At 42.0% G+C, this 24,890-nt stretch overlaps 1 protein-coding gene across 4 annotated transcripts in view; it reads left to right on the forward strand.

Annotated features, from left to right (window-relative positions):
• The window catches only part of Melk (maternal embryonic leucine zipper kinase), a 67,745-nt gene that overhangs the window by 37,127 nt on the left and 5,728 nt on the right, over positions 1-24,890 (forward strand). For all 4 annotated transcript variants that reach the window (XM_028894753.2, XM_037202568.1, XM_037202566.1 and 1 more), the window contains 7 exons: positions 998-1,096; positions 8,501-8,587; positions 11,946-12,065; positions 17,032-17,142; positions 18,693-18,924; positions 23,078-23,174; positions 24,333-24,501. In XM_028894753.2, the coding sequence (XP_028750586.1) occupies positions 998-1,096; positions 8,501-8,587; positions 11,946-12,065; positions 17,032-17,142; positions 18,693-18,924; positions 23,078-23,174; positions 24,333-24,501 (915 nt within the window). The remainder of the gene's footprint in view (positions 1-997; positions 1,097-8,500; positions 8,588-11,945; positions 12,066-17,031; positions 17,143-18,692; positions 18,925-23,077; positions 23,175-24,332; positions 24,502-24,890) is intronic.

Below are 24,890 nucleotides of genomic sequence, written 5' to 3' on the forward strand. Positions count from 1 at the left end.
GTGCTCTTCAAATCATGTGTCAGAATTGCCAGGTGGGCCTGTTAAAACACAGCTTACTAGGCCCTATCTCAGTTACCTGACATAACAGATCTCAGGCAGGACTAAGCATTTGCATTTCTAAAAGGCTCCTGAATGGTGTTGATGCTGGTGGTTTGGGACCACTTTGAGAATGACTCTGGTGGAATGATGGTGAACGGTGCTGGAGTCTAGGTGCTCACCCGCTTAACCAGTCAGTAAGCCTGTCTTCTAAGCTGTGGTCTATAGAATGGAAAGGGTAGGTCTGAGCCCATTTCACTGCTCTGTCCTGTGCTTTGGATACAATGAATTGGAAACACTTGGAAAATAGTGAATTATTTATTACGTTCCCTGAATATCTTCCAGTTTTCCATCGATTAAGTCGTCTTTACCTTTAATTTAAAATGTACCTCAGGCTCACCCACCTTGATTAAGTAGAGCCAGACCACCAAATCTCCATAGTGAGATTGAAAAATGCCTCAGCCTTTCTTCTAGACCCCAAAACTTAATCTTTGTTGATTAATTTTTCTCTCCTCACATTTGAACATCACAAATGGAAACGAAAGGTGTGCTTTTCAGCTTGTTCTATGTGATTGCGAGTGAATCGGAAGTAGAGATTGCATATTCAGTGTGAATGCCTGGCATTGCGCTTGCTTGAATACTAAACTGGTGACTATTTCCCATGAATAGGTTTTCCAGCAAAAAGACTATTACATCATACAATAGATTGACTGAACTTCATGAATAATGTCCATACCAATGAAGTTCGTGTTTGTTAAACATTTATCATGTAGGCCTGTGTTGGTTGCTATAGTTTTCTTGCCTCAATTGCCTTTTTAAAAGAATTCATTCCAAGGCCATTTTAAGGTCTTTGACAGCGTTGTTTGTGATGATAACGTTTACATCTGTTCTGGTGCATTTTGAGTTCTCAGGAGGAAAGGTGTTGTAGTCTCTGTTTGAAATGTGCTTCAATGGCCACTAGGTGGACCCAAAGAAACGGATTTCTATGAAAAATCTCTTGAACCATCCCTGGATCATGCAAGATTACAACTGTCCAGTTGAGTGGCAAAGCAAGACTCCTGTAAGTATAATGAAACCCAGTATTTGTTTTCAGAAGTTTGTGTGACTTCAGAACCTGTGATAATATGCTCTAAAGAGGAAAGAAAGTTTATTGTCTGGATCACTGTTGGGAGACTTAATAGCCCAGTCCTATATTACCTGTCAGTCTTTGAGCCAGTGAGTGGTTGCTTACCCTGTACTACACATGAGGATCACCTAGAACCTTAAACAGCAGGGCCTGCCTGAAAGAGTGCCACATGTCTCTAGTTGCAGTATGTAGGAGACGAGAGCAGAAGTTCAGGAGTTCAGTGCCCACTGCCACCAGCAATCCCTGCTTTCCATCCCACAATATTAATGAGTGCTTTTAAAAGCTCCCGGCTGTTTTCCACATGCAGTCAGGATTGTGAACAGTGCTCTGGGAGTCTTGAAGGAGTTATTTAACTTTGCTTAAACCTATTTATTCATCTGTAGAAATAAGTTCAACCAGTTCTGCTTCCCAGTATAGTGACAAAATCACATCAGTTTCTAGACATCTGAGTTTGAGAGGTTTTTTTTGTACCCTCTCTCTCTCTCTCTATATATATATATATATATATTCATTCATTCATTCATTCATTCATTCATAAAAAAGTAACAGTAGGAGTTGAGTGTAGTGACACATACTTACAATCCTAGCACTTGAGAAGTTGAGTTTAGGAGGATTGCAAGTTTGAGGACAGCCTGGCCTATATACTGAGACTGTCTCAAAAGGAAAAAAGCAATTAATAAATCTGTTACATATCATGAGTAAATATTTTTGTGAAGAAAAAAACATTGAAAAATAAATTTGACAAAAAAGTGGCATATTGATGTCTTTACAAGTTTCTGTGAGGTCTGGCATAATAGCAGACACCTGTATAGTCTTCCTGTTCCTCCATTTAGAAAATGTAACCTCACCCAGACAGAGAGGGAACATGGGGAATATTTAATAGCCCTTTCTGATAGTTTCTGATAATTCCTTAAAGTATGGTCATTTAAAAAAAAAATTAGTTTATGTGTATGGGTGCTTGCTTATGTGTACATATGTATGTATGTACACCATGTGACCAAGGAGGACAGAAGGGAACATGGGATCTCTTGGAATTGGAGTTGCAGGTGGTTGTGAGCCACCATGTGGCTGCTGGGAACCGAACCTTGATCCTGAGCAAGAGTACTGAGGACTATCTTTCTCTAGCCCTCAGTTTGGTAATTTCTTAAAGATTAGTTGCAGGTGGAATATGAAGTCATTGAGCACTTAGGACTCTCTCATAAAAGTCATTAGTCTGTTCATGGGCTCTTTTTTCCATGTACTATTCTGTATTGGTCATGTGGAAAATACTTGTGCGGCGCTGAGTGGTGCAGATTTTCCAGTGCTGACACATTTTCCAACACAGCATTAAAAAAAAAAAAAAAAAAAAAAAACACATTTCCTAAAGTCACTACTGACCTCATCGGAAAAGACATTTTTAGTGTTGGAAAGCTGTCAAGCTTGTGTGACAGTCACTAGTTTTTTTTTTTTTTTTTTTAACAATTCTTAATTTTTGCTTGAAAGATAAAATTGCATTGTTTATAACAAATACCATTAGTTAATTCACTTTGTTTGGCTTTGACAAAGTATTTCCAAAATATCCCAGTCTGAATAGCCAGTAGGAAGTGGTATTCTATGACTAAAATGGCTAATTGTAGATTTACTCTAGTCACATAGGTTCCTTACTCCAGACAGCAATGGCTTTGCCCCTGACACTTCCATCTTACACTAAAAACACACATGTTCTGTGTTGACATGTAATAGAATTCTTTCCCGTGCTTCTTCAAGGACTTAAGAGCAACTGGCTTATATGGGGGATTATGAGTACCTGACAACACCCTGTCCTGGACAGTTGGATTTCCATGGAAGCACCGGTTTCACCCCTTGCTTTGTGCTTTCAGTTCAGATGTCAGCACTGTGAAATGTGGGAAATAGTATTGTAGAAGTAGTTTTGTACCTGGGGGCCCTCAGCAGACTGCAGATCACACTTTAACAATTGGTTTAATATACCTACCCTCTTGAGTCCTCACAGGCACATATAATGTATATACAGGTACATATCTCATATACATAGTTTACACACACACACACACACACACACACACACACACACACACACACACACAGACTCACCATATATGTAGCTAGAAAATGGAGGAGTATTTTTGTAACCTTTGCAGATAATTGAGACTTTTCTCCACTTCTGCTGTGGTGTATGATATGCACATGGATTGGAATAGCTTGGGGAGGGGGGGTGTCTAAGACATGTCACATGTAGACAAATGGGGCATTTGCTTTTTGAATAATCACATCAGTGAATATAATTACTCTTCCCACTAGCTAGCTAGCCTTAGAAAAGTAGACTTTTGCTTCAAGCATCTACTCTTCTCCCCACTGTTCAGGCCATACAGACCTAACTAAAACTCTTCCTGATTCTGCTTTGATTGTTAACTCTTACTCTATCTCTTATCCATATTCTTCCAGGCCTCCATGATGTAGTGGCTATCTATTGAGTAAATGCAGCTTATCTAGAGATTACCAATGCTGAGAGACCATGAGTGTGTCTGAGCAGTTCAGCAGAAGAAACAGGGAAACTGATGTGTCCTTTGTGAGGTGGAGATTGGGGGATGCAAATGCCTGTGTTTAACCATTGGGGGTCATCATTTCTCCATGTGTAGAAGGCTTTGCATGTCTTTTGAGCCATGATTCTAATATGATAGAATACACTACTGCTCATGTTAGAAAAGTTACCAAAATCAAGTAAGTCTCTCTCATAGCTTGTTTGATTTTGAGACATAGTCTCATGTAGCCTAGCTCAGGCTTACTATGTAGTCAAGGCTGGCTTGGAACTTCAGAGCCTCCTAACTGTGTTCCTGAGGACAGTCTCTGATTTAAACATCAGAGGTTTTGTGTGTTTGTTTTCTGTTCTTTGTTTTTTTTTGTTTTTTGTTTTTTTTTTTGTTTTGTTTTTTCTAATTTGGGGCATAGTATAAAGTAAAAACTAGTTTTGAGTGTTCCCAGGGCATACAGTTTTACTTACATCTTAATATAATTGCTAGTCAGCTGTGGTAGCATACATCTATAACCCAAACTCCTTTGGTGTCTGGGCAGGAGGATGACAAATTTGAGGTCGATTTTGGAAACATAGTGAGACTGTGTCTTGGAAAAAAGAAAGGAAAACAAGCCAGGTGGTGGTGGCACACACCTTTAATCCCAGCACTCAGGAAGCAGAGGCAGGCAGATCTCTGTGAGTTTGAGGCCAGCCTGGGCTACAAAGTGAGTTCCAGGAAAGGCGCAAAGCTACACAAAGAAACCCTGTCTCGGAAAAAAAAAAAAAAAAAAAAAAAGGAAAACAAATAACTGCTGATCTGGATGTGGTGGCACATGCTAGATCTTGGGAAACCAAAGCAGGAAGACTGACATGAATTTGAGGCCAGTCTGGGCCACCTAATGAGTTCTAGGCCAGCCATAGCTACAATGTGAGACCCTGTCTTAAAAAACAAATAAAACTATGGCTCAGAGGTTAAGAGCACATATTTACTATTCATGCAAAGGACCCAAGTTTGCATCCCAGCACCTGTAGCAGGTGGTGGCTCACAACATTCTGTAACTACAGCTCCAGGGGATCTAACACCTGACCTGCTCAGGCACCTAGACACATACACACAACAATACAAATAAATCTTTAAAAATTGCTAGTATTTGTTGAGCACTACACTAGCATGCTATTATAAGATTCAGGTTTTATATTTTACTGCGGAATGATATGGGTAGAACTCTTTGGATAGTACTTTTAGGTCAAGTATTATTCCATAGGCTTTGCTAACTCATTCAGGCTTTGACTAGCTCTCTGAAGCAGAGCCTGTTATTTCCCTATTTTGCAGATGGAGCTAGGATGTACATTATCATGAAGTAACTTGTCCACAGTCGAGTGGCGAGTATGTGTAGAGTAGAAAACCAGAATTTGAATCAAGCAGGAGGGCTGCAGCATGGAGAGGACCTGGGAGGTCAACTGGATTAAACCCGGGTCTGTATCCTGCCTGTCTGCAACCTTTGTGGCAAACCTTCCCTTTTTTTCATAGAATCATAGATAAGGAGCATCATGGCGTGGTAGAAAAGTCTGGGCCAGGAATCAAAAATGCCAGTTTTGGGGGCAGATAGCTGACTTTTCTCAATCTTCATTTCATCACCCATAATCTGGACATTTTACTTAGTGTTCTGTCGTTCTAGAGGACCTTTACCCATCAGCTTACTCATCTGCTCTGCCTCCTTACAGTGCTGTTGCAGGGTAAAAATGAGTTGTAAATAGAAGAGATATAAAGATTGTTGTCGCTTTTTGAAATATTTGCTTTTTTCTTTCAGTAGTGTGTGTTATCAAGAATGAACTATAAAAATAATTCTGATTTACTTGGATATTTAAGGCATAAGATGCTGTAATAATTCTACGCATGATCTCCTCATGCTATTTTCATGCACAGCTCTAGTACCCAAGTATTGTATCAAATAGAAGTCATATTCAGTTCCATTTTCTGCCCTAGTGAACAGGAAATGTAGCAGGCACGGATAATCCGAAATAATTGGCTACTTTTGGACATGCATTTTTGTCCTTAAGCTGAGAGTTCAGAGCACCATCCGAGTCCCTTTGGAAGACTCAGTTTAAAATGAGAGTCCTTCTCAGACCCTGTCACCCCATCCTTTTTATTCCAGTTTAGGAGTCCATGAGAAAGCACAGTACCTCCTTCTGCCCGCTTCTCTTCTGCATAACATGGTAGGTTTGCAGGGTTGGGAGGTGTGGAGAGGCAGGCTGCCTGTCTTTGCTTTTAAAAAAGGTTTGCGTGAATTTTTTTTTTTTTTCATTTTCATTTATTTGTGTGTGTGTATATGTGTGTGTGTGAGAGAGAGACAGACAGACAGACAGAGACAAGGCCAGAGAAGTTGACATTCCTTCTACCGTGTGGGGCCCTACAATCATTCCAGGCCATTGAGCTTGGTGGCAGGAGCCTTTACTTACTATGCCGTCATGCCAGGCCTGGTTGTTTTTTGTTGTTTTTTCCCCTTCTTTTTCTTTCTTTTTCTTTTAAAAATAGGCTCTCTCAAAGCTGGAGAGATAGCTTAGCAGTTAAGAGCACTTACTGCTTCTGTAGAGGACTGGGTTCAGTTCCCAGCACCCATATAGTGACTCAAAACCATCTTTAACTCCAGTTCCAAAGGATCTGACGTCTTTGGGCTCCAGGACACAGGTGGTACACATGTATACATTCAGGCACACATATACGTATAAAGTTAAAATAAATATTTAAAATATAAAATAAAAATAGGGTCTTCTATATAGCCTATGCTGGCTTTGAATTTGCTACATAGCCCAGTCTGGCCTTGAATTCTTGATCCTCCTGTCTTTGGTTTTTTGCTTGCTTTTTGTGCTTTTTTGAGACAGGGTTTTTCTGTGTAGCTCTGGCTGTTCCATAGACCAGGCTGATCTCAAATGCAGAGATGCTCTGGCCTCTGCCTCCAGAGTGCTGGGACTAAAGGTGTGCACCACCATCACCTCGCTGATCTTCTTGTCTTAACCTCCAGTGTGTTAGAATTACATGTGGCACCATACCTGGCTGAGAAGTGTTTCCTGTTTAGGGGATAGCTAGAATCTGGAAAGAACTCCATAAATCTCTTATTTGAGCTATGATATTAATAAAAAGATATCCAACTGGGTGTTGAAGTGTTTGGGCTTTTGAGGTTGAGATCATCCTAAATGAGGAATTTGTACTTTTTTTTTTTTCTCTAAATAACCTTTGAGTTTGTGCTTGTCCAGCCAATAGTGCAAGTTTGTCTTGATTTCTTCAGTGTGTTCGACCTCCAAGAACAGAATACCATAAATTGGGTGGTTGTTTCCTTCACATTGTATCATCCTTCCATAGTGGAAGGACTGAAGGATGAATGCCTTTGAGGCTTAATTTTGTTCAGGAGGACAGATCCTACTCATATCTTATCACTTTGCAAAATCCCCACCTCCTATCACGTTGGCCATTAGGATTCAGCATCTAGTTTTTAAGGAACAGAAGCAATGGATCACAGAAAGGTCATCTTTTCTGTTTCTCTCCATCCATGATGGTGGCATAAGTTTCTCTTGAGCTCACTGTTACACTCATGTGATGTTCTGCATGAGGGTGGGTCATGATACTGCTGTATCTGATACTGCTGTATCATTTAGAGGGGAAAATGGCCTGTAACAGGTTTATTTAAGTTTCTGAAAAGTTAATCAAGTTAAAGAGGAAATAGGATTGTGTATATTAATAAAAATAGTTAACCATTTTGGGGGCCTTGTTTAGATGCTATACTTGAATGTTCCCATGTGTTACATATGTGGCATGGCAGGTACCATCTCTCTCTTACAGATACAAAACAAGGTGTAGTGGCACACTCAAGGTCACATGGTTATAAAGTGATGTCACAATTAAAACCAAGATGTGTCTAATCTCAAAGCCTGTGAGCTGTCAGGCTGCACAGACTCGGTGGCTGGAGATCCCATGGGGACAGACATAGGTGACAGGGTGAGGCTGAGCACCCCGGCTGTTCCAACTTCCCTACAGAGGGGGACTTGAAGCAGAAAGGAAGACATTATTTCTTGGAGCTGTTGCAAAGAGGTCTTCCTTTGGAAATCATGTTCCTTGTGATTCTCTTCACATTCCGTCTTCTGAGTGTTTTCCAGCTCAGACAAGGCCATTCCTGTCATTTTGTTCTTAGTGAGGTCCACCATGCAGGGTCTGAGGACTTGTCATTGCTGTCCTTAAGCAAATTGGAGTTGAAGCAGAGAGAGTTTCAGTGTTTCAGCACCATGGTGTGCTATACCTTCTGTGTGAAGGTGGTTGTGTTGCATCTGTCACACTGTCACAAGGCCTCCTGGGATGGTGCAGACCTAAACATGACACAGGTCAGAGCCACCCATTGACCATTGTGTCAATGCTGATTTCTAAACATGGCTGCTCTTTGAAGGAAATGCCTGACAGGCTTGGAGTAGACATGCAGGAGGAATGTGACCCCTTTACAGCGTGGAAACACTGTAACAGTCAGTCAGGTGATGGGGTAGGAAAGAACTCATCTTCTTGAAATGTTGTTGGCCTCTGATTGCTTGTGGACAAATGAGGACTAGTGGGCTGAGAATGTAGCTCAGCAGGAGAGCATCTGTCTAATGTGAGACTGGGTTCCAGTCTGAGCACTGCAAAAAGAAAAAAAAAATCATGCATATTGATGTGTACCCAAAAGTTTGATAAATTCATGTTCTTTCCACATGTTGCTGTTGGATTTTTTTGAAGTGATTATGTTGATTTTTAAGTTTCAGAAGAATATATTTGTAAACGTAACAGTTTATGAAATTGTGTTTTATAGTTGATTCACCTTGATGATGATTGCATAACAGAGCTTTCCGTACATCACCGTAACAACAGGCAAACAATGGAGGATTTAATTTTATCGGTAAGAACTTTTCATTGGTAAGATTTGGTACAGCATGAACTTAAGGGTGGTAGCTTTTGTTCATTGTCCTTTTATTTTGTTCGTACATTGACAGTCATAGAATGTTTATAAGACCTGTGGGACCATCATGAATTTAAGTGAGGCACTGACTGTATATTCATGTATGATGCATTTCTTTGCTTATGTCTTCTGGGTCTCTTACAACAGTATCTACATTTATTTATTTGCTTAGTGTGTGTGTGTGTGTGTGTGTTGAGCACATACTCACCATGTAAGTGTGTAGAGCTCAGAGGACAGCTTGAAGGAGTTGGTTTTCTTTTTATACCATTGGGTTCCAAGGATTGAACTCAGGTTGTCAGACTTGATGACAAGTGCCTTTACCCACTGAGCTCTCTACCAATCCTGGATGTCCTCTTTAAATGTGAACTCTGCACTTTGGACATTGATTGGAGAAATGTAATGAATAAACAATTGAGAATCAGAGCAAATGAATCCATAGAGAATTAGTAGTTCTGACTTTCAGTTTTAAAGTTTTCAAACAGAGTTCTAGTTCTGCTGTAAACAAGAAGACAACATACTTACACATCTTTTTTCAAGAGCTGGGTGTCTAGCCAGTGGTAGAGTACTTGCCAAGTGTGTTTGAAGCTCCGGGTTCTATTTCTAGCACTAGAACTAAACAAGAATAAAAGTTTTGTTTTCAGGCAGGGGTTTAGATGTAGTAGCCCAGGTAGTAAGCCTCAGGTAACATGCCCCACACTGTCTCAGTCTGTCTGTCTGGTCTGACTGTCTGACTGACAGACTGACACAGTTTTTCTGTATGCTGTGTGCCTCAGGCTGGCCTTAGCCTGGAGCACTGTATGTAATCCAGGTTAGCTTTCTCAGTTTTCCAACTTCTGCCTTCCCAGTGCTGGGATTGCAGGCATCTACTACTGCCCAGGTCATACCACAGTTTTCTTCCCTAAAAACAGTCCTGGAGCATCATGCTGTTCATCAGCATGTGAAATGGATGCTATGAAATCATTGGCAGGATTTCTGATATTGGATCATTTTTGCTTTTTTAGGTCCCTGATATCTAGGCTAAACATGTGATCTTTTTCTAGAGACAGGCATTCACAGCTCTTGAGTCCTGTCTGGTATGGCAAGTGAGTCCCATACCCCCTCTTGCTCCTGGTTCAACACTACGTCTTTAGTCACTTGTGCTTCGTATTTGTTTTCTGTTTTCCATCGTCCAGGGTAGAAACCTTAAACACTTAGTTTTGAAACAGAGCTTTTCTGCTTTGCAGTGAGATGTAAAGGGTGCTGCATGCAGTGGCTCTGGAGTATGTTTACAGAAAGTGACAGCTCCTTAGCCTTGAACAGGACAAATTTGAAATTTAATGCCAGGCCTGGTGGTTCACACCTATAATCCCAGTCCTCTGAGGGCTGAGGCAGGAAGATTGCTACTACAGTGTGAGACCATCTCAAAAACCAACCAGGCATGGTAGCTCACACCTGTAATTCCAGTACTTGGGAAGGTGAGACAAGCCTGTGCTGCATTCTGAGACCCTGTTTCAAAAATGAACAAAAGCCAGCTCCTGGTCACCATCTAAGATTAGTGCTGCACTTGGCTTCAGAAAAGCTTTTTATTACCTAGGAGGCAATTAATGCAGAAACCTATAACTGGCCAAAATGCTAAGTGTAAGTGATGGTGGAATGCTTGACCCCAAGTGAGCCATCACCATCTCCAAAGTTCTGGGAACATCTTGGAAGAATGGGCAGAAAGAATGTGTGAGCCAGAGGGAGGAGAGATGTGCTGCAGAAAGATGTCTTCCGGACACGACACGGCAGCTGCAGACAGGAACAAGATTGGGCCTGTCAGGATTCATCGTGGATGGACTGTTGGCAGCTAGGTTTCCGGGGGAAGGGGCCATTTTCTTTAGTGATAAGTTGTCCACTCTCCAGTAAGAATCTCTCTCCATGTTCTTGCAAGCAGCTCTCATTAACCTCAGTGGGTCACACCAAAGGAGCATGAAAGAGGAGATTTGTTGGGAAGAGGGGCTCATTGGGAGAGACAAAAACTAACAGCCTAGGAGTTGGGGAGCTCTTTTAAATATAGCTGTACCAGAATCAAGAGGAATAGTGTCTTCCAAACTATGAAAATTACTGCTGGTCTGTAACTCTCTACTTGACCAAACCAGAGTCAAGCATAAGGCTAGAATGCTGTCATATATCAGACATGTGGGGCTTTAAAACATTTACCTCCTGTCAAGCCTCAGAAAGTTACTGGAGGATGATTTCTACCACCAGAGTGTCAATCAAGAAAGAAGAAGGCTTGGATCTAGGAAAGTGAGGGTACATTGTAGCATGGAGGAGAAGTTGCTAGACAGGCAGGTGGCACACGGAATGCCAATATCTGGGAGTGTCTCTAGGAGAAGGGAGGATAGGTTAGCTGATGTACCGTGAATGTTGAGAGGTAAGAATATTAGAATTTGTGGGAGAAGCAGAATGATGAACTTAAATAAATTGATCTTAAGAATGATATAGTTCTAAAACAACAAAAAGGAAATACGAGAATGCGGAATCTTTCTTACTCTTCTGTTTTTGTGTCTTTCTTTCTTTCTTTAGCTCTGTGTGGTTTGGCTCCTTGGCTTATAACCGATCAGTATGACTATTATTAAGATGTTAAAATATGTATATAAAGCTTAGTAAATAACCACTGTTCTGACTGCTTTGCTGTTACCTGTCCCAGATACCCTGGGTACCACTTCCCCTACATCTTGTCTACTTTTATTTTGTGGTGCTGGGGTTTGAGGGTTGCACATGCTAGACTAATTGAACTACTTCCTCAGCTCTTCATCTCATAGTTAACAGTTGATGTGGCAGGGTCCCCAGCGTCTTCTTGGCCACCTCTTGGTCTCTGTTCTGACTGCTTGTATCATGATAATAATTAAATATTCAGAATATTACCCCTATTTAGTTGTGAATATTACTTATAAACGCATTATGATGTAAATTTGGAATGATTTGTTTAAAAATTACCAGAGGAGGAGATGGAAGATCTATGTAGGAAAGATGTTATTATAGATCAAAAATTCTTTTTTCCATAACTAAGAATTCTATGGAGAGTACCTGAAGATAAAACATTTAGAACTACAAAGGAAATTAACTTAGGAATAGGAAATTGATAACAATAGCTTCAAGGTGTTTAGAAGTTCTTTTTGCACAGGGCAGTTTTAGGTATGGGGGTTTGTTAAATACCTTGTCTCTGCAAAGCTATTGACTTAAAATTCTGAATGCCTATTGGATTGAAAGAGCCATTTAACTAGAATAGCATTTCCTCACACACTGCAGTGTCTTAACTGCTGATCTTTTCCTTCAGTGGCAGTATGATCACCTCACAGCCACCTACCTTCTGCTTCTGGCCAAGAAGTCTCGAGGAAAGCCAGCTCGCTTACAGCTTCCCTCTTTCTCCTGTGGAACCTCCAGCCCCACTCCAAAGGTAAGTTCTAGAACCCTCGTGTGAATACCCACTCCTCTTGCTGGCTGCCTTGTTCATGAGCAACTGGCATGACTATCAGCCGTATGCAAGAAAACTTCTGTTTCTTCTGCAGCCTCAGGATTGAACCCAGGGCCTTGTACATTTGAGGCAAGCACTCTACCACTGAGCTTTTTCCAATTGATTTAAACATTCTTGAAGAGAAAAATGGGAGTTCTGAACTTGACTCAAAAAAAGTTTGAAGTTAATATAGCATTTTGTTTTTTATTTATTTATTTATTTTTTAAATGACTTTTTTTTTTTTTAAGATTTATTTATTATGTATACAGTGTTCTGCCTGCACATATCCCTGCAGGCCAGAAGAGGGCACCAGATCTCATTATAGATGGTTGTAAGCCACCATGTGGTTGCTGGGAATTGAACTCAGGACCTTTGAAAGAACAAGCAGTGCTCTTAACCTCTGAGCCATCTCTCCAGCCCTAATATAGCATTTTGAAAACACTTCCTCTAGCCTGGCAGTGGCACATGCCTTTAATCCCAGAACTTTGGGAGGCAGAGGCAGGTAGATCTCTGTGAGTTCAAGGCCAGCCTAGACTACAGAGCAAGTTCCAGAACAGCCAGAGCTACACAGAAAAATCCTGTCTTGAAGAACAACAAAAAATTCGCAAACAAAAAGCATTTCCTCTGCCCTTCTTTTTTCTCCATAAAAGCACATCCTGATTATTATAGGAATAGACAGATTAAAAGGAAATACAGGATTTACTTATAAACCTACTAGCTTTAGATGATATAGTTAATCTTGTAAAAGAAGATTTACTATTTTTTATGTGTATGAGTGGTGTGTGTGCATGTATGTGCACACGCACATAGTGCTAGAGGAAGCCAGAGAGGGTGTCAGATCCACTAGAACTGGAGATGCAGACAGTTGTGAACCACCATGTGGGTGCTGGGAGTTGAACCCAGGTCCTCTACAACAGCAGCTAGTGTGTTATCCACTGAGCCACCTCTCAAGCTCTAGATTTAGTTCATCTGTAATGTGTCTTTCCTGTCTCTGCTTGCCCTTGTACATACAGGGTCTGTAAAGGGGGTCAGGCCTGTGAATACATGATACATCTCATATGATGTATTTTAATATAAATACTTTCATGTTTATGTTACTGTTTTGATTTAGGTTTCTGCAGTTACTATAGCTTGTGCCATGTAAATTCGTTCCATGCGAGTTGTTTTTAAGCAAGTTGTGATTCTTTTTCTGTTTCTCCTGTTGTGAACATTTATAGAGATGCAAGCAACATCTCATTCCTCCTAGATGCTCACATTTATTTTCATTTGATTCTGTCTTTCATAGTTGAAGCTTATTTTGTGTGTGTGTGTGTGTGTGTGTGTGTGTGTGTGTGTGTGTGTGTCTCAGTCTGTGTGTCTGTGTATGCCAACTGACTCTCTGGGGATTGAATTTAGGTCTTCAGGCTTTATGGTAAGCACCTTTACCCACTAAGCTTACCCACTAAGCTTTACCCACTATCTCTGCATTTGTTCCCACTCCTGCCCCCATTGCTTAAAATTTAACTGTCTCCTCTTGGTAGACTGAAGCAGAAGAATTACTGTCCGTAGCCAGCAAGGGTTATGTATATTAATTCACCCCATCCTGTGGCTGTAAAGTGAGACCCTGTAAAACAAGCAAACACAAGTGTCTGAATACTTTGTTAGATGGGTGTAGGATTTTGTAATATAATCTTCCCTCACCTTAATTCAGATTGCAGTTTAATGACTCCAATATTAGGAAGACATCCCTTAGGGTTGCAGCTGTTGCTCAGTGGTAGAGTGTTCATTTAGTATGCGTGCCTGAGGCCCTAGGTTTGATCATAGAATGAAAAAAATCAGAAAGAAAATGTTGCTTTGTTATCCTCAGAGAGCCATAGTTGATCCTCTTTATAGATTTAATATAACCCAATGGACCTGAATTAGGCTATTCTTTTTTCTTTTAGATCTCAAACTGTTTTTAAATAAGTTAAGACCACTGCTTTCTTGATCTCTAGCTGAATCATCCATCTCCAGCTTCCTTTAACTCCCTTACAGCCTGCTTTTTATTGCCTGTCTGTCATGAGCTGTAGGTCTAAGTGGATGTTAGGGTCTTGCTAGACCTTATGAATATTTCCCATCTTTTCTCCCTTCTTGATCTTTTGACCAAACTCAGTACTAGAGTATCGGTGCAGTTGACCACCATGTGAAGTCTGTGAAGTGAGGTATTCTCATTCCCAGGCTGGTATTCTGTCTAGGTTTGGAGGGTTTTGTTAGGCTAGTTAATATGTCTTTTGTGTGTATGCTTAGTGAATCAACCTGTTACTTTTCTTGCTGATTTGGTCAAACCCTTTTAACCATCAGGTTCATTTTAGTCCAAGAAGGCATTACAATATGGGCTTTGCTTTTGATCAGGGTAATTGCAGAAAGGTATTATTTACCTCTACAGTTAGAGTAGTTACTTTAGCTAAATATTTCAATTTACTCACCTCAGTTAAGATACCTGGGACATTCTCCTGAGCCATTGGCTTTTCTTGTATCTGAGTTGGTGTGGTCTCAGTGGATGGCTTCCTTGATCTATAAAGTATCCAGGTGGGAAGATCTGAGAAGATATTTATTCTACTGCATAGTGAATATTTACCTAATCATTTCATTATTTGAATTATTTGGATAGTCATACTAGTGAACCAATTTTTATAGCAGGTGACTTTTTTTTTTTTTTTGGTTTTTCGAGACAGGGTTTCTCTGTATAGCTTTGCGCGCCTTTCCTGGATCTCGCTCTACAGACCAAGCTGGCCTCAAACTCACAGAGATCCGCCTGCCTCTGCCTCCCTAGTGCTGGGATTAAAGGCGTGCACCACCACTGCCCAGCGATAACATTTTTTAATGACCAGAAAATAAATAGAATCAAATTTTGGATTCTTTTCTGGTGTTTATGCAAATCAGTGAACCTTGAATAGGCCATATAGTTTCTTTGAGCCCATTTTCCCCTGATAGGATGGCCTCTTTTTCTGGGGTTTTGTTTTTAAGAAAATAAGTAATTCTGACTTAGCAATCAATTGATGGTGCTCCCAGTGAGAAAATAATGAAGTCTGACTGAGGAATCACCAGAGCCCACACAGTCACCAACAGTGTTCAGGAGCCATGGGTTTGGGGAGCAGATCTATTGAGTATGGTACTTGCTCTTGGAGTAGTCCTGCTGAGACAAAGTATACATGCACAGGGCCACAGGGACTCTACACCTCAGGCAGTGGGTTCCAGGTTAAGGGGCTGCTGTGGGGACTCTAGAAAACAGGAGTGGCCACCATTGGGAGATCCAGACTGGGCCAGCAGTTGCGTTTGAGTTTAGAAACATGGAAAAGAGGGAGCATAGTGATTGGGGCAAAATAGATGTAATTAGCAGAGCTCAGGTACCAAATTGTGCTCCGTTTGTCCTGATGACAGTGGGCAGACTTCTTTGATAGGGAAGAGCTAAACTCTGGAGAACTTTGAAATGCTGGGTCACAGTGGTTGACTGTGTAGTAGGTCATGGGGAACCGTTGCCTTCTGAACAAGAGAGAAGCAAAACAGTGATTTTGAAAAATGTATCCAGTGGTATGCTGGAGATGTCTCAGTGGGTAAAGGCATTTGGCAAACTTGACACCTGAGTTTGATAGCCAGGTCCCACACAGCAGGAGAGAACTGGTTCCCATAAGCTGTCCTCTGACCTGCATGTTTGAGCATATACACACACACACACACTGAAATACATAAATGTAAAATTAGAAAAAAATGTATATAGAATTGTTCAGTCAAAGATGCTGTGTGTATGGTTATTGCCTACTGTAGGCAGCGTCATCACAGCCATCTATATACAACACTGAACTTTCCCCCACTAGGCCAAACTTAACATCAGTATTTTTCAGCCTGGCACTCTATGCAGTGAGTTCTCATTGATAGTAATTGGCAACCCTGGAGAACTCTCACAGTAGGCAGAGAGGGCAAGGTTGCCTGTTTGAGTAACGTAGATATGAGGAGATTTGGACTTGAACTGCACTAGCTGTAAGTTTGGGCATAGGGATGTAGGTATTAGAAATTCAAGTAAACGTGCCTGGTCAGGTTAACAAGACGGTGAGTAGTGCTCCATAGTCTCAACCTTTAGGCTATGTCTAGCATACACTTAGTTTGTATAGGGCAAGGATGAAGGAAAATAAGGAATCTGGTGGTAATGTTGGCATAGACCCCAAGTGTCCTGTTTGTGAACGATCTTTTGTAAAGCTAATTTATTCCTGGTAGAAAAAATGAGCCATACTGTGCTTTTAAAATTTACTTATTTGTGGGGCTGGAGAGATGGTTCAGTGGTTAAGAGCACTGGCTTCTCTTCCAGAGGAACCAGGTTTGATTCCCAGCACCTCATGGTGCCTCACAACTGTCTGTAACTGCAGTTTCAGGGGATCTGACACCCTCTTGGCCTCTGTAGGCATGATGCATGTATGTGGTGAATGAACATACATGCAGACAAAAGATGCATACACATAAAATAAAAATAAAAAAATAAGATTTTGATTGAGATTATATAATATATATGTAGGGGTGGGTATACATGCCCTGGCATGAGTTTAGAGGTCAGAGGACAACTGTGTGGAGAGTTTCTAGGGCTCAAACTCAGATGGCCAGGACTGCAGGGCAGGTGCTTTACCTGCTGAGCCACCGTGCTAGCTCCTGTTACACGGTCTGTCAGGAGTTACGTCCTTCCCAGCTTCTGCTTGGTTGGGGCTTTATTTGTAAACTTGCAAATGAGGTGTCTCCTGTCACTGTGGAGTACTGAGAAGGTAAGTAAATTATATTCCGTCTAACATCTAGCTGGTCTCTTGTTCCTGCTCCCAGGGTGTCTCCCCAGGCCTGCTATGTGCTGTTGTCAAATTTGAATCGTGGTGTTGTTTTTGCTAACTTCTTTTACTTTTTAAATTAATAGTCAAAGAATCTGAGCCTGGAAGATATGACCACAAGTGACGATAGCTGTGTGGCTGGATTAATAGACTATGAACTGTGTGAGGATAATTTATCAGCTCCCCAGACACCACAGGTAGGTAGTTTTATTACTACTTAACGCAGAATGCATGTCTTAATTATAAACACATCTAGTCTAAGAGGAAATCAAGTCTGTGCTTGTAAATTTGTTGAATCTTTATGCCACTGAAGACATTAATAGAGATTATCGGAATATTAATGAAAGAGAAGTTAAGAAAACCAAAGTTCTATTTTGGAGCTCTTCATTGCTCCTCCCTCATTAAATGAAGTATAGTTTGCATGTAGTTAAATAGTTGAAATTCACCCTTTTTAGTGTCTAGCTCTATATGTTTGACAACATAGAGCCACCAGAAATGACACAGTAATTCCATCGCCCCTCTCCAGGTCCCTCAGGCCCCTTTGAACTCTCTCCTCTTAACTCAGGGCAGCAACAGATATGTGTTTCTCCTCTTCTGAGGATTTTTGTTTTAATACTACTTTAAGTTTGTTGGACTTCTTAGGTGTGTAGTTCAAAGTTTCCCACCAAATATGGGACTTTAGGGCCATTTTTTCTAAATACTATTTTTTCCTCCATTATTAATCTGTTTTTATTCCTTTTTCTTTCTGTTCCTCAGAGTAATTTGATCCACTCGTTTCCAGTTTGCTGCTTCCCTTTCTAATGCTTCCTGAAATGCTGCGAATTATTCTAATGCTGAGTCATCTCTCCCCTCCTGTCTGTCTGTCTGTCTGTGCCTGTCCTGTCACCCACCCCTCACCCCCATCTTTCTCTCTGTGTCTGTCTGCCTGTCTCTTTCTTGACTGGACTTCACTATCTAGTGCTGGCTCCCCTAGAACTCACAGTGCAGCTAGCTCCTAGACAGTGGCAATTCCTTCATGCTTCTGCCTCCTGAGTTTTGAATTATAAGGACACACCGCTATGTCCAACTAATTTTTAAAATTACTGTACTTTTCAATCCTAGAATTTCTGGATAGTTCTTGTAAATAATTTTGTCTCCATTGATTGTCTATTAATTGTGCTGTTGCCCCTATACTTTAGTTCTTTAAGGCCTAGCTTCTTAACTATGAGTCCCAACCTCATTAGGTTGTGTTGATGTGAATGTTGAAGTTGAGAAAAATTGGCAACAGCAAAATGTTTATGAGTATAAAAGGATCAAAGATTAATTTAACATCAGCATGTGATGAGCCTGAGGTGTTCCTGGTTATGTTTGCCTGTATTGCATCACGTGATTTCACTGTAGCCTCCATCCTGAGCACTCAGCATGTGCACTGTGCACCAAGATACCACACATGCTCCACAGTGGGCCCTGAGGGTTGCTTGAGATGCCTTGGCTCAGATTTGAGATTTGCCAGGAGTTAAGCTCCATCCTAGGTCATCATTTCCTTAAACTTCTCTTGCTGTTTGAGAATTTTGAAATGTTGATCTGCCTGTGCTAAGGAGAACTGAAGGACACTGGCAAGGGTCCTGCTATCGCCAGCAGTGGCCTCTGGGTAGCATTTGATTTTCACCAGAACAGCACAAGGTGACTTGCTGAGTGTTAAGGTAAGGTGTAAAGAAATGACTTTATCTTCCTCAGTGTGCTTTATTCAGTACCTTTCTTCCTCCAGGTTACCAAGCACTGGGCAGAATCAAATCATGTGGCATCTAAATCACCAGCTCCAGTAGTATGCAGAGCATTGGCAAATAAATTAAAGGACAAAGAGAATGTGGGCACTCCCAAGTCTGCTGTGAAGAATGAAGAGAACTTTGTGTTCCCAGAGCCAAAGACTCCAGTTAGTAAGAACCAGTATAAGAGAGAAATACTCACCTCGCCAAACCGTTACACAACACCTGCAAAAGGTATTTGCTAAGGGAACTAAGCGGAGACATAAAGGTCAAATGCCATTTTTACTGTTGTAAACGAACACATGGACTTCTAGAAGTAACTAGCCTTGTTCTCTGGCTGCTAGGGCGGGTTGGCTGCCTTTATGTATGTACGGGCTTTGGTGGAAGTGGAGACAGTGCTTACCTTGTAATTCTCAGATGGTGGTGTTACTTTATTTTCCACACTTAAAGGTTTTTAAAAATATTTAATTTACATTAATGTCTCTGTGTGTATATGCTGTGCGTGTGCGTGCGTGCGTGCGTGCGTGCGTGCGTGCGTGCGTGCGTGCGTGTGTGTGTGTGTGTGTGTGTATAGGGGGTATCCAAGGAGGCTTAAAGAGGATGGTGGGCCCCCTGGAGCTGGAATTACAGGTATTTGCCAGTCACCTGATGTAGGTGCTGGAAATCAAACTCTGGTCCTCTCTGGAAGCACAGCAAGCACACTGAGCTGCTCAGCCATCTCCAGCCCCTCTCTCCCATCTGTGGGATTGAAGCATCGCACCATAGGAGAACAACTTAGAGCTTGTCATGTTTCCACAGTGTAGGAACCTAAGACTCAGAGGAGCGAATGCTATGCCAAGGTCTTATGTCCAGCCTTAGCCTCTTCATCCCCACTAAGGATGACTGAGGCTGGAGTCTGCTGAGCTCTTCTTACCATCTGGTTCTCTGTTGTGGTAACCTGGTCCTGCCCTGCCCTGCAGCAGTACTGCTGGAGTCCAGAAGGCAGGGGGTCTGTGACTCCTCCCCTCCCCCCTGGTTTCCTCTTCACTGTAATCTCCAGCAGTTATTTAACACGTGGTGTTTGGCTGCTGTCTCATCTGGACACATTCTGCTGTGTCAGTGTAAGGCCACTTTGCTAGGATCAGGCCTCCCGGAGACAAGCGGTCGATGTATGCAGCAGAGCTCTGTCGTATTTACTGCAGACTTTTCATGCTTTGTAGCAGGGTCATATTTGCTGAGTGAGGAAATAAACCAGGGCTGGATCTATTGGTTGTGTCGTTTTTAACCGCAGCAGCTAATTTATCGTCTTTTTCCCAACAGTTGTGTCCTCTTGTGCTGTATTGAGGTCCTAATGAACCCCAACTCTTAAGGGTTGCCATGTGAACTCCTGCCAAGCCCCTTCTCCCATTGTGCTTCTAGTTTGCTAGTAGGGTCGACCACCACTTCAAGAGGTCATCATATTATACACGAAGGCGTGGTGGAAGATTTTACTGAAATATTTGCTAGAGTTCCATTATTGTGTTAATGGAATTTTTCATTTCATCAACTCAGTCTCCTCCAGATGTGAGGCCAGTTTGATATAATGAGGTGTGTTTGTATGTGGTTTTCTGCACTTGTCTCAGTAAACTGCAGGTTTATTAAGAACATAGTAGGATCTCAAAAGTGGTTGCCATTTCATCTTTCCCCAACAAAGGTTTCTCTCTTTTGTTATTCCTCTTACTATAATCGCACTGCCTTTTAATTTGTTTATCTTTGCTTTTTTGAGACTGTGTCTCATGTAGCCTAGGCCAACCTTACACTCACTGTGAATATATAGGTGAAAATGATCTTGAAATCCACCCCCTGCCCCGAGACGGCTTTCTCTGTGTAGCCTTGGTAGTCCTGGAACTTGCTCTGTAGACCAGGCTGGCCTTGAACTCAGAGATCCAGCTGCCTCTACCCGGGATTAAAGGCGTGTTCCACCACTGCTCCAGCTGACCTTGAATTCTTTTTTTTTTTAAATTATTTATTTAGCTTTATTTTATGTGCATTGGTGTTTTGCCTCCATGTTTGTCTGTATGAGAGTGTCAGATCTTAAGAGTTACAGTTTTGAGCTGGCATGTGGGTGCTGGGAATTGAACCTAGGTCCTCTGGTAGAGAAGGCAGTGTTTTTAACCAGTGAGCCATCATTCCAGCCTCCGACCTTGAATTCTTGATCCTCCTACTTCTACCTCCCAATCCTGCTGGGATTGTAGATGTGCACCACCTTGCCTGGTGGAGACAGAGGGGGGAGGGGAGGGGAGAGCGCAGAAAGAGAGGAGAGAGAAGAGAACTTGTGTGTAGACCAGAGGTCAGTCTTGACTGTCATCTTGAGGAACCACCTACTTTCCTGAGACAAAGTCTTAGTGGGACTGAGGCTTGCCAATTAGGCTGAGCTGGCTGTCCAGCAAACCGCAGGGACCCCATCTGTCTCTGCTTCCCCAGTGCTGGAATTAGAAGTTCGTGCCAGTCCATCCCAGGCTGTTTTTTCTTTCCACCAAGGTACTAAGGACCTAAACTCAAGTCTTCATGCTTCAGCCATTTCCCCAACCTCATTGAGGAACTTCAAAGAAACAAATGGGGTTGGGGATTTAGCTCAGTGGTAGAGCGCTTACCTAGCAAGTGCAAGGTCCTCAGCCCTGAAATAAAATAAAATAAAATAATAAAATATAAATAAATAAATAAATTCGGTCCTCAGCCCTGAAATAAAATAAATAAATAAGTAAGTAAGTAGAGAAAGAAAGAAAAAAGAAACAAACAGAAACAGCACAAGAACCCTTTGACAACATAGTCTTTATTATTATACTTTTTTATTGTTGATGCTGTTAATGGGACTCTAAAGGGTTTGAAATGTAGATGGTTTGAAATGTAGTTTACACATCTTGTCCCTGCGAGACTGTGTTAGTGAAAAACTTAATATTGGCTATTTTCTTTAAAGAAAAGCACTTCCAGAGAGCAAGTGCTGAAGATGTAATTGGTAGCCTCCACTAGTGTGTCTTTTTTGACATTAGCAGCAATTCCTGTGTGACACCTATGTAGTCCAGGCAGTGGTAGTTGTCAAAGGGCAGCTGTGTATGTACCACATTCTCTTAGGACACAGAGACAAACTTTTTAAAAACAGCTACTTTTAACTACTATTTCGTTGTCCTTGTGAACCTCGAGAGAATAGAATTTATTAGTTAAAAACAAAACAAAGTCCCCAGAGTGCATTGTCAATAGTACCACTAAAGCACATCAATCTGTGTGTGTGTGTTTTCCTGGGATTGAACACAGGGCTTTGGGCATGCTAGGCAAGTGCTCTGCCACTGCGATACACCCCAGCAGATCATTAAACAAAGGCTACTCAGTTATGGTAACCAGATCTGTTGATACCCATCTGTGGTAGACCCTACCCTATGTAGGGTAAAGCACAAAGTTCTGGAATAAAGAAACAGTCAATTAAGAAAACTCACTAGGAACTTTTCTCAAACTTTAGAAGGAGATCAGTTTCTTTACCTAACAGGAATTAAATGGGGTTTTGAATTAACACTTTTCAAGTATGCTTCAGGTTTATATTTTGTTTTGTTTTAAATCATTACATGTAAAGCAAAATGATTTTTTTTTAAAGGGGGTTTTGTTTGGAGACAGGTGTTATATACCTTAGACTGGCCTTGAACTTGCTATATAGCAGAGGTTGGCCTTGAACTCTGGAGCAGCCTGCCTCTGCCCCCTGAGCACTGGGATTACAGGTGTGCTTCATGGCGCCAGGTGATTTTGTTTTTAATATAGATCATCTGGAAACATTTTCATTTCAAACATTTCATAGATATATATATATTATAATTTTTTATTTAAAAAAAGATTTTCTTTCCTTTTACATACCAACCCCTGATCCCTCTCCTTCCTCCTCTCCCGCTACTCCCAGCTACCCCCATTCCTTTCCTCACAGAGAGTAAGGCTTCCTTTGGGTAGTCAACAGAGGCTGTTATACCATGTTGGGGCCAGACCTAGCCCCTTCCTCCTGCATCAAGATTGAGTAAGGCATTGTACCAGGAAACATTTTTTTTTTTTAATTATTAGAGCCAGAGCGGGGCGGTGATGGTGCACGCCTTTAATCCCAGTACTCGGGAGGCAGAGGCAGGCGGATCCCTGTGAGTTCGAGGCCAGCTAGTCTACATAGTGAGTTCCAGGACAGGCTCCAAAGCTACACAGCAACACCCTGTCTTGAAAAACAAAAATAAACCAAACCAAACCAAAAAAAAAAAAAAAAAAAAAAAACCCAATTATTAGAGCCAGCAATTTTACTGGCCAAGTGGTACCAATATTTTGGAGTCAATGAAGGAAGTGACATATGTATTATTGATTGGTATTGTCAGATACACATGGTGTGTATTTGCTGTTTTTCTAATAGCTAGAAACCAGTGCCTGAGAGACGCCCCAGTCAGAACGCCAGGGAAATCCACAGGAGCAGACACGTTAACAACGGGTGTCATCAGCCCTGAGAGGCGGTAAGTATTGCTTTTCAGACTCCAGCCATTCTTAGTGTAGGTCATGGGGTTACTCTTCACCCATGAGAAGCCTGGCAGAGGGAGTGGAGACGAAGCTGCTGGCACTACGGCGACTTGTGCATGAGGACGGTTTGTGGCCGAGCATGGGGCTGGAGCTGGTGCTCTGCCTTCTCGGGCCGAAGTCATGAACCTGATCAGCTGTGGGCCTTAACTAAAGCACAGCAAGCTGGAAGACAGGGCCCCTGCCTGTGGCCGTGCACTTCCTTCTGCTGCTCTGCCAGCAGAGTCTCGGTGTACACTAACAGTCTGTATTCTCCAAATGATAAAAACACTAATCTAGGTTACAAAGAAAACCAACTCATTTCTCTAAGATGAAAAATCCCAAAGCATAAGTGAACCTTCACTGCATTTCAGTTTTTTTAGAAGCATGATTTATTTGGGGGAAATAAAATATAAACTATTGAATGCTGCTGCAGTTGTTATCTTTTTAGAATGTCCTTAGTATTATAGTTGGGTAAGAAGATAGTCTCGCTTACTGGGGGTGTACACAAAGTGTTTCAGAGTCCCGTATTCTGATACCATCAGGTGGCTGAGCAAACATGCTTGTATACTTAATCTGTGTATTGTCTGTTTACATAGAGAAGCCACTGACCACATCTTGGTAGTTGTTGACCCTCGGAGGGCATGTGGATGTCCGTTGTACTGATCTGTTCATGTTCCTATGTTTGATTTAAATAAAAAAGTGAAAGATCTGAGCCTTGGCATAGGCCTGGAATCCCAGCTACTTGGGAGACTGAGATAGAAGGTTTGCAAGTTCAAGGCCAGCCCAGGGAACTTAGTGAAGATCCTGTCACAAAAATAAAAGGTAAAAAGAAGGGTAGGGGTGTAGCTCATTGGTAGAATGCCTTCCTAGTATAAATGAGGAGCTCGGTTTAATCCCTGTTATCTCCTAAATAAATAAAATGAAAGGACAAGTAGTTTGGTGGGGGAGTGAACGTCTTTCTAATAGGAGATGGCTTTAGTGCCCCTCCCCAAAGGAGGATTGAGGTGATCTGGCTCTGGCACACCTGCCTGCAGCCCTTGGTGCCTGTAGAGGGGCAGGCACAGCAGCCGTGAGGGCCGCAGGACAGTGCCGCTAGTGCTCTGTTGGTCTTGAAGGTGCCGCTCAATGGAGGTGGATCTCAACCAGGCACATATGGAGGACACCCCTAAGAGGAGAGGAGCCAATGTGTTCGGAAGCCTCGAGAGAGGATTGGACAAGGTTCTCACAGCACTTACAAGGAGCAAGAAGAAGAGCTCTGCCAAAGACGGGCCAAGAAGGCGAAAGGTACGTGGACCAGAATCTACTAAAGATTTCAGAAGCCACTCTCAACTGGATGTCTCTAACCCCAGCCTCTTTGTAGGGTCTCTAACCAGGGCAATCTTCTTCCCCCAGCCTCCCAAATACTGGGATTACAGGCATGTGCTACCGCCACCTCACCTGGTTGCACTGATTCATAGTCTCTCCTTCTCCTCCCTCCGTCCGTCCCTCCCTGTGTGTGTGCACATGCACACATGTGGAAGTCAGAGGACAACTTGCAGGAGTCTGGTCTCTCCTTCCATGGTGTGGGTCCTGAGGATTGAACTCAGGCCATCCAGCTTGGGAATAAGTACTTTTACTCACTGAACCATCATGGCAGCCTAGTTTAAACGTTGATTTGTAGTATGTGTAAGGAA

This window comes from Peromyscus leucopus, chromosome 2 (genome assembly GCF_004664715.2).
Source record: "Peromyscus leucopus breed LL Stock chromosome 2, UCI_PerLeu_2.1, whole genome shotgun sequence".
Classification (NCBI taxonomy): domain Eukaryota; kingdom Metazoa; phylum Chordata; class Mammalia; order Rodentia; family Cricetidae; genus Peromyscus; species Peromyscus leucopus.